Raw genomic sequence first — 14,402 nt, forward strand, 5'->3', positions numbered from 1 at the left:
CGAGAGGTACCCCCAGATGGGCTTTTTGTATCATATGATGGAGAAGGCAAAGGCTCAGATCATGGAGGCAGATGTAGCCCATGCCCAGGAGTACATCGACATCATTGAGCGGCGGTGGGGAGCCCAAATGGGTAGGAAATTGCATTTAGCAGGTAAGCGATAATATTGATAATTATACTGATTGATATATTTGTATAATTATACTAAGATGGTGTCATCTATGTGCAGCATACTATCTGAATCCCCGGTTTCAGTACGAGAGTGGAATTGGTATGGATGATGAACTTCTTCAAGCTCTGCGTAATGTTATTTATAAGATGGAGCCTGATCCAGAAGTCGCCGCGTCATGTATAGAAGAGGTAACTATGATTTAGTAACATATGTAAATATATCGGATCTTATATTATTGACATACTACAACAAGCTTCTTTCCACAGACCAAATTATTTAGAGAGGGCAGCCACAGCTTTGGACAGCGACCAGCTGTCGTGAGCAAGACAACTATGAATCCAGGTACAATACAAATCTGCAAGACATTTTTGCATCTGAATTATCTTCAACTATGAGGCCATCATATATGTAAAATGTAATTATCTTCAATATTTTTGCAGCTGAATGGTGGATTCATTTTGGCGGATCCGCAAAAATTCTTAAGCGGATAGCTATCCGGATACTCTCCCAAACGGTCTCCTCGAGTGGCTGAGCGCAACTGGTCCACCTTCGGCCTCATCCACAGCAAACAGAGGAACCGTTTGACACAAAAGCGCCTCAACGACCTAGTTTATGTGCACTACAATTTGCGGTTGAGACTAAAATAAATTCAGGAGGAAGTGGAGCTCAAGTATGCAAATCCCATCTATAGGACTTTTATAGATGATAATGATAATCCTATGCTCGACTGGCTTGCGGCCTAGCAGCAGGAGCCCGAGCTTGATGAGCCAGGATCGCCTCGACGACCAGCCAGCATCACAGCCACCGAGGCTATGGTCGATCCACAGCAATGGGCTGAGCGCAACATTCCACGCACTCCTACAGCTGATATGACGTGGCTAGAGGGGAGCCAGTCACCGCATGACTGGTACGACGCTCCCGTTCAGAGAGATGATCCTCTCATGCGAGGACGAGGACGCTCTACTACCCAGTCGACTCGATCAGGAGGGCGTCAATCCCAGCAAACAAGAAAAGAAAGAAAAGGGCCCCAATGGAGAGTGTCGAGGAGGAGACTTGGACCAGCAGCGATGAAGGTTCTGGTAGTGATGGATCTACTAGCCATGGAGGAAGTGGAGGACAGTATGGTACTACTTATGAGACACAGCCGGAGGTAGGTTTTCGATGTACCGGTGAGTCTCAGTTTACACATGCTCCTCGAGGTCGTTCAAGAGGCCAGGATGCAGCTGCAGATGACCTCCCATGTGGAGTCAGATCCATTGATGTATCAAGTTCCGAGTCTTCCTATTATCCGCGGCCTCAGCCAGCCTATGGATATGGTGCATCGGAGTCATTTTCCGATGGCTACTACCCTGCGCAGCCCGGAGGGTCTTACGGGTCGGATTTTGGTGCCGGTCTATTCGGATGGGCCCCTTATCAAGACACCTCTCAGAGCCAGAGCTTCAGTGAGAGATCCGAGAGTTCTTATGACCCAACGCGCATTTCTCGAGGATTGAGCATACAAGACTACAATGCCGCTTGGTTAGAGGAATGGGTTGATTTGCTTCCATATTATGCTGATGATCCAGATATTGACGAGAAGTATCGCCACTCGATCCGATTTTAGATATTCGAGAGTGTTTTAAATGTATGTAATTGATTGTATCTTAATTTGAAAATTTTTTATGTTCTTCATCTCATTATTTGAATCATTTGGAAGTAATAAGTTGCATCATCTAGTTTTAACCTTAAACTTAAACAATAAAACATCCAAAAAATATCCAAAAGTGAAAGAACTCCAAAAAAAAAAACGACAATGGGGTCGAAACCAGGCCGAATGTGCCCTATCGGTACGGTATCAGTTCAGCTCGGTTCGGCTCGGTTCGGCACCGGTACCGTACCAATACCGGAGCCGACCGGTACGTCGGTACGATCGGTACCGCGAACCTTGGTTGGTACGGTACATAATTTTGTTGGTATACCGAGTGTCGATACGCCACCCATACTAGGTACTAGTACCGAACCGGTTCGGTATGCCCTGTACCACCTAGTTCGGGCCGGTACGACGTACCATGCCCATAACTTTTTCAATATATTCATTTTTATTTGATCCTTTTTAGTCTTACCATACATCCATCTTAACATTCTCATTTCTTCTACATTCAACTTGTTTTAATGTACTTTCTTTATTACCCAGCAATCCCAGCTAGACAACATGGCAGGCCTTTCTGTAGTTTTATAAAATTTTTCCTTAAGTCTCCAAGGCATGTGCCTACCAAATAATTTTCCAGATGCACCTCTCCACTTCATTCAACCAGCTCTAATTACATTGCATACATCTTCATCTATCTCCCATTATTTTTCCTTAAGTAGCAAATTGGTGACTTGCAAATATTTCTTGGTCATCAGTCATAACTGGCATTGCATCTTCATTTCCATTTTCATTAAATTTGCATTGCATATATTCTCTTCTTCTAATCTTTAGGACCTTATCTTCTAAAGCACTCCTCCATAAGTCCAATATAGCATTTAATTTAGTTCATTTCTTTCATCATTCAACACTATTTCTTCCACTAAGAACTTACACCATGGCATAAGGTTTGCCAAAAAAGCACCGAAACCCATACTAGTCGGCAACCGATTCAATACCGTACTAAAACATGGTATTCTATGGCATGCCAGTTCCGAACCAGCAAGCCATATTTTTTTCTTTTTTTTAAGCTTGAATAATTAGTAATTAAATTTTTTAGGCTTTTTGAATGATTTTAAGTATAATTTGATGTTTCCTTGATGTTTCTATCACCCGGGTACATCCTAAAAGATGCTTCTTGATATTTTGAAGTAATTTCTAGTCCACCGTTGGTACGGCTCTATACACCTTGAATCGGACGATTTAGGATGATTTTGCCTTCCTTGATTAAGATGCTTGCCTTTTCATTCAAAAATTATTGAATACACTCATTTTAAGGATACACTGAAATACACTCATGAACACTTGAAATATACTAGGATATAAGAAAAAATATTAGAACGCACACGAAACTTTGAGACACTTATCACAATCACCTCAATATCATCTAGTTAGTAACCAGCTATTATACCCACTAGACAAGGGTTCACTGAAACCAACAATTATACCCATTGGTCAAGAATTCGCTAATCAACAGGCCCGTTAGCCAAGGATTCCACTGCAAAATATCTCGAATAAGAATATGAAGGCCAACAACTTCCCCTTTGCGAGCGAGGGTCACCGCATCAAGCTTCTACTCAGAACACTAAGGCCAACAAATTACCCCTTACTGGCTAGGGTCACTTGTCACAAAACAACTCACCAGGAGTTTTCATTTCAATCCATAACAAAGGAAACATTTCTCTTTTAGGTGATATAATGATTAATGAACACTTCAAATGACTAGAGTCAAAAGAAATCTCTTTGATATATTAACATGAATTTAAATCATGATGCTTTAATGCCGATAAATTTAGATGTCAAATAGTCATTCAAGACACATTTTTCAAAATTCACTTGCCATAAAACATTAGGGGAAAGATCAGAAAATTATGAAACCTTTGATCATTTTCATAAAACAAGGATATATATATAACATATAATATCATAACATTTCCTACAACCATGGAAAAATGATAGAATACCTTCGAATCATCATTTCCAGTCAGCAACAATGTTAATGTCTGAAGCACATTAAGGACTAACTGCTCCCCGATTCTCTCATCAAGAGTCCCATTTAATAGAGAGACAATGTGCAAAAAGCACTCTCCACTACGAAACAAACTCTGAAAGTACTGGGGAAAAATAATATAGTTGGAATATGCAACAGAAACTTATTCAGTCGGTATAAGAAGAACAATGCAGACATATCATCAAAAAAATATGCATAATGTCATAACAAGTAACATACCGCTTTATCAATCAAAATAATCTCTCTCATGCTAATCAATAGATCAATTGACAATTCCACGAAACACTTTTCCCTTTCCTTTGCACGAGTAAAGGTTTCCAGAAATTTGGAGCAAAGCTGCAACTTTGCTGTGTGATCTTCTGCGGATGATGGAGGCAACTGAAAATAATTTATAAGGACAAAGACTTCTATTATCAAATATACAATTAGAAAAATTAGCGAAAAACAAAAATGATAGTGCTTAAACCTTAAATAATCCAAGAATTTGCTCCAACACAGGCTTTCGAAGATTCTCTTCCCAAAATAAATCAAACAAACAATCAATGCAATTGGAATTATGCAAAACCAAACTTTTCCCATTCTCAGCTATGCGAAGATACTCTGTGAAAAGCTCGAATGAGGACTTCATGCATATAATCCAATTCTCAGCTGTCTCAACCGAAGAAGGTGTCCAATCTCTTTTGAATTTGCTCCCTTCATTAAATTCATCTTCAGCAAGCAGACTTAAATAAGTTAACTTTCTGAGCTCTTGAGCTTGAATGCATGCAACCTTGAGCACTCGAGCAATCGCATTCAGTGGCTTGAAAGAAGCAAGACTTTCCTCAACCGCAAGTTGTAGAATCCGATAGAGGCTCTTTACAAGAATAATTGCTATTTCAGGATTACAAGCAGACTGTTCAAGCGTATCCAATAACACACAGCATTCCGGCTGCACCACAATTAGAGAAAAATGAAAAATGAAATCACAATAATCAAGATTCTAGTCAAAAAAGTATTCATAGAGACATGATCAGACATATCTCAAGAACAAGCCACTCGCAAAAGAAATCGAACTACAGAAACTGAGTAAATTCAGAACAAACTATTTGCTGTTCTTGAGCTAGCAATAACATATTACCAGCTAGTATCAGAATGTCTAGCCAACACTGTGTCAATTAAATTCCAAATTCCAACACCTAGAGCTCTGAAGTAAGTATATATCAATCAAGGGTAAAAAAGTATGTGGAAATCACATGTAAAGAAAAATAATGTTAGTTTAGGTTCCAGTTGATGCAGCAAGCAATAATGTAAAAGAGAGTAGCAACACTAAAGTGGAAATAACAGTGCCACAGAAAAGGCACGCAGCAGCCTTACAACATGAGAAGGAAGCAATAGAATCTAACTGGTGTACCATTAATACTAGTTATAGAACTGAAATGTTTAAATGAGGCAAAAAGGGGCATTAATGAAAGTTAGAGAAAAATTTAAGATTGGATCCATATTCCATAATTGAGGTAGCTGGTGCTATGAATGTTTGAAAGTAGAAAAGCATCAGTGGGTGGTTGTGAAGAAAGTCCCAGACGAGTTTCAATTCCTAACGTACTAAATTTCTGAAACTAAAAATCAACATCTGAAAACATGTGGCATTACATGAGTTCTATAAAGAAAATCTTCTTACAACCAGCACAAGACAAATCTGTAATGAAGATTTTCTAACAAGCAATGAAGAAAAGTTCGAAGAAGCCAGCAAATGAGCAACACTAAGGAGTCATTTTCACTTCAAGTATTCTTCGGGACACAGTGAGCACCCTCTATTGATTCCTGTAACTAACAGGTGAAATAGTAGCAGGCAGATTATGTTGCAGTCAATTGCTTCCATGGTTTAACCATTCAAAATTTTATGCACGTCAAGCTACAAAAAAGCATGAAGGAAATCCAAAACGAATTTCTACAGATATAAGCTAGTCAATTTTCCTTCTTCCACAAGATGACTTAATTAATTGCCAGATTTCGTTTGCTGTCACTAATTCAGCTCCTTAATGGAGCACAGTTACAGACACACGTCCTAACCAACAAACCAATCCTTTCGATTTGTGCCAGTATCATGAGAAACTTTACACCCACATAATACCATGAAAAGCAATATCGTGCAACAAGCAAGCTTACATTCTTTCCAATTATATTCACCTAATCAAAGTCTGTCAAACCAGTACCGGGACCTGTACTAGTCGGCAACCGGTTTGGTACAGTACCAGTTCAGTACCTTAACAACACTAATTTTTTTAATATTTTTAAAATTTGAATTAATGGTAATTATTTTTTTTCAATTTTTCAATGCTTTAAGTATAATTTGTAGTTTCTTGATATTTTTTGATGTTTCTATGATCCCGATACACCCTAAATAATGCCTCTTGATGTTTTAGAGTGATGCAAAACATAAAATGATTAGTAAGATGTTGCATAATAAAAAAGCAATATAAAATATCCTAAAATAAATTAGTAGGATACAAAATATAAAATGACATTATCAATTACATATATTTAAAATACAAGCACACCAATATCTAAAATCTCGTTAAGTGGCGATGTCTCTCATAGATATTCGAATCATTAGCATAATTAGGAGGCACATCAGCCCACCCCTCTAACCACGAGGCGTTGTAGTCCTATACGCTCATTTCATAAAGAATGCTATCTGGGTTATAACCAGTTTCAGATCTCACTGGAACTCTAGCTCTGAAAGGAGACCTCTAGTTAATATGGCTGTGGAGGAGCCCATCCAAATATGCCAGCAACAAAATCTGACCCGTAAGATGCTCTAGATTGAGTATGGTAATAACCAGCGGAAGACAATGCCTGCCTCAGACGCACCATATTCATATCTGTATCCGTATGGCTTATAGGCTACTTGTGGCAGCGAGTAACAGGATCCAACATACAACTCAGAACCCGATAGGTCTATAGATCCATGACAACTAGAACTATTATTACTACTCTTTCTGATCTCCGAATCTAAATGAACTGACTCCACACTCTCCATCAAGGCTGCAGCTGCTCTTTCACCTTTCTGACTCTCGTATCTCTTCGAAGTCTTCCGTCTTCAAGAGTCTTCTCTTCGAGATTGAGCGGTTAGGGTTTCTTCTCGCTTTGCCACCCCACCACGAGAGAAAGAGAGCGGCAAATCGCTTGCCGGCCTCCGCTGGTGTCCGGCCCTCTATCTTCCTCTCTCGCTCGCTCTCTTTCTCTTTTCCTATCTCCCACGGTTCCTCTCTCGGTATGGGCCCGCCATGGCCCGTACCAAGTCGTCCCGCTGGAGAACCGATATGGTGACCAATACCGATTCCTCCGACCTTGAACAGTACACAATGCATGTCCAACGATACATACCTAGCAAAGTAGTCATTCAGCATCCCAATACACAACTTCAGATAAATCGATACATAATTTTCAAACTATGATGTTTATCAATAGACACTGCATGGCCAAATAATACACAACTAACAAAATAATCATTTAACATTCTAATACACACCTCTGAATAAATCGATACATAGTTTTTAAAACATGGTATTCACCAGTACATACAACATGGCCAAATGATACACGCTGGCAAAGTAGTCATTCAGCATCCTAATACACATCTTTAGATAAATTGATACACAATTTTCAAAACATGGTATTCATCAGGACATAATACATGGTCAGATGATATGCACTTATTGGCTTCCAGATCCATACTTTAAGCTCCTTTGATAAATCCAATAGCGATCCAATACACAATGTTAGATAAATTGATACATAGTTTCCAGAACATGTTGTTCACTAGTATATATACATGGACAGATGATACACATTTAGCAAAATAATAATCCAGCATCCCAAAACACACCTCTAGATAAAGCGATACACATTTTCCAAAATATGTTGTTCGCTAGTACATACTAAATGGCTAGATGATGCCCACTAGCAAAATAGTCATCCAGCATCCCAACACCTACCTATAGGTAAATATATAGTTTTCAGAACATGGTATTCACTAGTATACACTATATGGTAATACACACACACCAGCTTGTTGATACACACTATAAGTTTCTTTGATCTTGGAAAAGAGAGAAGGATTTGGAGAAGGAACTCAGGAAGGAGACGGAAGGTCTCACGGATGAGAGGGATGGCTTGACGAGGAAGAAGATGGATAGACAAAAGCTTGATGAGGAAGAAGAGAGGATGCATGCAGATGGCCTCTTTTAGCCACAGGACTGATGGACTCTATTAGTAGGAGTCCCATCCCGATTTGACTTTTGAGTTTCCTCTTTAAGATGGATGCTAGAGGAAATGTGGAAAAATAGAAAGCTTGGCCCATACGATATTCTATGACGTGCACACCAAAGGATTTTTTCCCCAAATTAGGTCGTCTTAATCCATCACAACAAGGATGAAAATGAATATAAACCCAAAACAGAAAGGTGCAAAAGAACCTTTAAGCTCTACATTGAACAATATCAAGTGGTATAGCAAGTGCTAGTCTGGAAGTTGCCTATTTGGAGCAATTCAGGATGGTTCACCACTTCACCTAAATACTGATGCTAGGGACATGCTGGTTTCCACTAGTAAAGGGTATCATGGCATAGCTCCTAAATCTCTCATGCTTATAAAAGGTCAAACCCTCCTATGTCTAAAAATTTTGTGAACCATTTTTCACTACTACTATCAACAACTTAGTCTCGCCCTACTTTCTAGTATCCTTCAACTTGAATTGAGATTCTCTCCAAATTAGAGGCTCTCTCTAGCCTACACCATTACAACCTCTTTCAAGCAACTTCTAAACTTCCTTATGTAAACTCATTTAATTTGATCACTATATCAATATCAGTGTCCAAACCATGGTCTGCCAATCCGAGCCGAACTGCCCGATTCGGCCCGTACTGAGCCGACCAGACGGAGGACCTGGTCGGTTCACCTGTTTTATTCAGGATCGGCTTCAACCGGCCAGAACCAGTACCAAACAGGTCCGAACCGGCCAGTTGCGTGCGAAACCGATGTGAATCGTCCGATTCACACCAAGTCGGACCGGTTCCGAACCGGCCCCCCTCCCCCACCTCTTTCTTTTGTTTTAAAGAGTGGTTGGGAAGCCTCTATTTCTTTTGTTTTAAAGAGTGGTTAGGTAGGCCCAAGAAACTTCCCGGGCCTTCCTAGCCTTTTCGAATACTCCCCTTTCTCGTGGCAAAAAATATCTGATACAGCACGAGTGAAGGAGGATCCAACCCTAAATAAGGTATACTTCCTCTCCCTAATCTCATTTCCTCTCTTTTTTTGGGACACTAAAAAATACCTTGAAATTTGCAAAATAAGGAGAGAGATTTTGGCTTGAAATTAAAAAATTTTGTGATTTTTAAGAAAAGTTAGCAAGTGATTTGCCGACTTCACTTAAAAATCGCAAGTTTTTTCAAGGACGTGGCTGGAACCTGTTTCGTTCAAAATAGTGACAGCAGTCGTGGTCTTGCTTCCCACCGTCGAGGCGGGCCTCCGCCGGCACTCCGCCCGCCTGTGCCGGCACTCTCTCCCTCCCTCCCCCGCTAGTTCTCTCTTTCTTTCTCCTTCTCCGGCTCCAGCAACGCGTTCCGTTTTTGTTGCCGAAACCGTCTGGTTCGGGATGGTTCCGCCGACACTGCTATTAAAGAGAGACTTCATATCATTTTATAGGTATTAGAACCATCAAAAATGATTGGTCAGATGCCAAGAGAAGTCATATATGTGTCGTTATATCAACACAATTTTCACTCGCAGCTTTTCGATATTTTTTCAGCAAATGGTTTTGCAGTACATAAATAATTTTTACAGCCAATTCCACAATTTTTGACACCTAAGGTAAACAAATCTACAATGGACATGGCACAAGAACACTGCATAACAGCTACTATACTATACCAACTAAATGCAAAAGGTGTTAGAACTGCACCTACTATGGGAAATGGTGATCCATGTCAGTCACAACAAGGTATGGTACAAAATACAAGAGTAGTTTGAGGAATATATGAGCAACCTGCAACACCAGCAACATATAATACAGAGACCGACTTATGCTTGAAACTTAGAAATCTACCTTTATCATCCACAAAACTTATGAACTACAGAGATTATGCTAGCCAAGATATGCAAATTCACAGATTGCACAATTGAAAAGCAGTGAATAAATTTTTCGGTCGCTGCTTTTACTCTACATCTAATTCTCTAAGCATGATACATGTTTTCTTACACTAGATATAATACACATATGAATTTATTAGGAATACAGCACATAAAAAAAAAAATTACCAAGTTATTTGTATTTCCACTTAGAGTTGCAACAAACTCCAAGAAGGAAATGGCTTCCACTTGAAGAATGTCTACTTTGATCGGTTTTGCTTGATCCTTGGAGCTCTCAGTGGTAGAAGGTAGTTCAGATTTTACCAGAACACTGTCACCCTGTGCATCAATCTCTGCATCAACTTCTTCTGAAGATGGCCTAAAATAGAAGAATTTCTCTGAAAAAATTAAGTCCCAAATTCGCTCCTCCCGGAAGGTTTCAAGTAGAGCTGGTGCAGAAACAAGAACCTTTCTAAATGCACAAAGGATGTAATGTTGCAAAGTATTGGCTACAATCCTGCAGCAAAGGTCATAAAGATGAATGAAGGTTTATCAATTTAAAAAAGGAAAAAAGAGTATAGGGGACCAAAATACAATATTACAATATCAGATTTCATTAATTCTAGCACCTAGATAAGCTCCATTATACAGTTAGACTGAATATATTGGCATTTGTGGATGACCACAATACATAGGTAGAGCATGCACAGAAAGCAAGAATTCATGCCAAATTAGTTCAAAATAACATTTTCATATCTCAAAACAAGCATTTATAGGCAGAAAAATTATAATTTCAGATAAGGAAATCCACCACCAAATGGGCTGGGACATCTCAAATCTAACCTGGACGCGAACCAACCACAATGAAACTTTGATTGTTGTATTTATTCAGGGATTAGGATCTATGGCAGTTCGTCTCACTGCTTTTAAATACAGTGCATACTGCCAAATGTGTATGTGGTTGCTTGACCGCACCAACATTGTTGCCTATATGCAGTCATATATGGACCAAAAAGGCAGTCCAGTTAGCATTATGTGGCAGCACATACAGCTTGCTTAGTACTGCAGAGTTCCGTATGTGAGCCCGCTTAGCATTCTGGAACCACATATGCAGCTTGTGGGCCCATGCAAGTGAAGTGGGTTTAAACTGATAACTGGGTTTGATGTGGGTTTCAGATGGACCTAACACGGGTGGATATTAAAATGTTGATCATATTATCATTATAGCTATTAGGAATTAGGTACTGAACAATAAGAGCACTCATTGTTAGTTGTTATTTTTATTATTATTGTTATCGTCTACCAAAAAAATATTACTATCATTATTATTGTTATTATTCTGTTTAATATATTATATTATTTAAAATAGTTAAAATATAGTAATTGCAGATGCACCTGTATATGCAGTCCCTTGACTACCTGCATACTGCAACCCCCTTTTAAACACTGGTTCATAGAACACAATCAATTTAGTAGAAATCAGACCCAATCAGTCTGGGAAGAGGCGACTTACCCTGAGTAAGACTCACTATCTCATGCATCAATCACCTTGGATAACCAAAACATCCCAAAAATCCCAAAAATGAAATGAAAGCTCTTTCTCAAGTTTGAATAACCAAAACATAATAGAAAACAAATACTAGCTCAAGTTTCATTTGATTCAGAAATCACAAAAGTTTCATGTTAAACTTTTAGAGTGATGAATTTTTTTATCATTTTAACTGCATACCTCACCTGTACGCTCCACATGATCATGCAATCTCCTGAATGATTTGTTAATATGAGCCAGGCAATTCAGAACCTCTTGAAAATTTGTGCTCTGACCTATTGCTTTATTTAAGTTTAACTATGAGATAGACATGCATACCAGCTAATACTTCATAAAAAAAAGCAGTTCAAACATGGTTAATTATCTTGAGAACCAACTACTGAAAAGAGGCTCAAGCGCATGTAAATAGGCTCACAAGTATAATAGAAAGGTGATGCTACAATATGAAGAAGAATAGGATCATATGATGAACCATTTTCAGCATATTGTGACATACTTCAACCACGATTGAGAGTACGTTATAAATTCACTGTTGCTAAAATGCTAAACACCAGTGAAGTGATTAAATAGGCCACATTCAGTGGTAGCAACATCTGAAGAAAATAATAGCAAAATTTTTCTTTTGGATGCCCATTAATGATTTCACAACTCTCTAAATTTCTTTAAATTTTGCATGCATATGTTCCCCGTTTCGAGCAACTGTGAGACTGGTTCTCTCTGCCATATATTCAAGCAATTAGAAAAATAGAGAAAGCAGAGATGAGAAGGAAGCTTGACAATATATGGAGTGAAATTAGTCAAACCATCAATGCTTTTATTCTCACATACATTACATATATACAGATATGTGCATGCATATTTTAGTATGTAGTCCTATTTCATGAGATATTATTTTACAAATTTCCCCCTTAATCTCATTCTAATTTCTTTATATGGGTGACTTCAGGGTTCTCTGCTCTAGTTTCCAAGGAGGAAAAAAAGGCCACTAAAGTTACTTTCTTACTCTTATTCTTTTTTATTTCTTTTCTTCTAAACTAATCAATCAAGGGGACTGCTTCCAAAACCTACAAAGCAGGTGTTTTGATTCAAGCCTTCAGACAAAAAGGTTTTTCATGAAATAATTTTTTGGCCCATGATTTTTTCAATTAAACCCAATATTTCACTCAGATTTTTAAACACAATATCTCCTTCACTTTGCTCCCACCTTCAAATGGTGGAAAAGGCTACACTAGCACTGTATTGGTACGGTATAGTATTGAGTCTTTTCGGCATACCGAGTGTCAGTACGCCTCCCGTACCGGATACTACTACCAAACTGGTATAATACAATATGGTATGGGGTGTACCGTCCGGTTCTTCTTGGTTCTGCGAATCCTGTTTTGTAGGGTATCACTCAGTTTGCAGTTGGTTTGAACTTGGTTTGGGGTGAATTGACCATGATCCACCTCTAAACCTCTATATCCAGGATCATTTGGATCAGTCTAGGCAGTATTTTCCCAAACCAATGCCCCCCTTGTATTACCAAGGTGTTGGTATGATAATTATCGATGGGCACATACAATACCGACTAATGTTTCAAACCTTATTTCTACTTGGGATTTGGAATTTCTCTTCTTTGAATTTCCTTCATTTTTTTATCAAGGAAATAAAGTTGACTCCATTTTTGTCTCAATGGCTATGATGCGGCAAGAAATATCTTATGTAATGACAACAACAGCAGTACATGTTCATTAGGTTCAAGTAGAGATTGAGACTAAATATGAAATTTGTTAAGTCAAGCATCAAGTAGCCAATCAAAATTTTGGAAGAGAAACTCATTAATAGTTAAAATCAATATAAAGGTTCAGGAAATAGTAACAGACATAGAACTAGTGCACATACGAATGTTGTAGGTAAGCATTAACAAAACTTATTCCAGTACTCTGAACAACAAATCAACTAAAGAATTCACCTTATATGGTTAGGTAATTGCCTTTCATTGGCACAGGCCTTAATGCATGGAAAAACTGTAAGAAGAACCTTCACGACCCATCTTATAGAAAGTTCCCAATATGCCAGCGAGATAGGTAGGGAACTCTGACCAACAGATGCCTGACCATGATGAAAGTCGATATCTTCAGGAGCAAGGAGGAAAGAACAAAGTGCTCTACTCAATTTGATAGAATATGCCTTCCATTCTGTTATGTTAAGATAGTACGTTTCATCTTGAACGGAAGTCTCTGCTGAAAGTATCCTTTCAGTGCTGTTTTTGGTAGAGTTCAAATTGATCACTTGAGATTCACGCATAGATGAACTCATCATTTGTTGATTAAGCTCCTGAAGCGTAAAAGCAGGCCAGCATATGCTGTTTGCAAATTTATGTATGCGTCCATTTTCATATAGAAACTGCATATTGTTCAAGTTGCCAAAGCTGAAGCAGTTGTTAAGGACGCAATAGATGACGTGGACTGATGAGATATTACATGGATGGAAAACTACATTAAGTTTGGAATCAAAACACTCAAGTAAGATCTTCCTATGAGATACCACAGGAACATCAATAACAAGAATCTTTCACATGTCATTAACATACATTCAAACTTTAAGAAAGGAGGGTAACCTTGCATAAAATTTGGGGCAGTACAGAATTAAACAAGTGTATCATTACATATCATATGTATTTACATTTTATATCATTTACATATGTTTGTACATGCACATATCCATAGGCAAAAGCACACAAGACTTTCTGTAAATGTAGTTCCAAAATGCAATTCAAAATTTAAAAATTTTATATCCTCTCAGTTCAATTTCATTTAGCAGAAGCAAGATAGGAATTTAGGATACATAGACTCCCTTAAGACTTCCAATGAAAGAATTTGGAGCCGGAAAATTCCACTTCTGTAGAAGAAATTCTTTTC

General features: G+C 38.4%; 1 protein-coding gene across 17 annotated transcripts in view; it reads right to left on the minus strand.

Annotated features, from left to right (window-relative positions):
- The window catches only part of LOC103710848 (binding protein), a 124,194-nt gene that overhangs the window by 57,319 nt on the left and 52,473 nt on the right, over nt 1-14,402 (minus strand). For 16 of the 17 annotated variants that reach the window (XM_088710774.2, XM_088710775.2, XM_088710776.2 and 13 more), the window contains 6 exons: nt 14,329-14,382; nt 13,454-13,912; nt 10,143-10,470; nt 4,315-4,776; nt 4,068-4,226; nt 3,802-3,951 (listed from right to left, as the gene is read on the minus strand). In XM_088710774.2, coding sequence (XP_088566900.2) covers nt 3,802-3,951; nt 4,068-4,226; nt 4,315-4,776; nt 10,143-10,470; nt 13,454-13,912; nt 14,329-14,382 — 1,612 coding nt within the window. The remainder of the gene's footprint in view (nt 1-3,801; nt 3,952-4,067; nt 4,227-4,314; nt 4,777-10,142; nt 10,471-13,453; nt 13,913-14,328; nt 14,383-14,402) is intronic. The other variant, XM_088710773.2, reaches the window with a different exon arrangement.

The sequence above is a fragment of the Phoenix dactylifera genome, chromosome 14 (genome assembly GCF_051530095.1).
Source record: "Phoenix dactylifera cultivar Ajwa chromosome 14, Ajwa_hap1_PhDact_Kaust_v1.1, whole genome shotgun sequence".
Classification (NCBI taxonomy): Eukaryota; Viridiplantae; Streptophyta; class Magnoliopsida; order Arecales; family Arecaceae; genus Phoenix; species Phoenix dactylifera.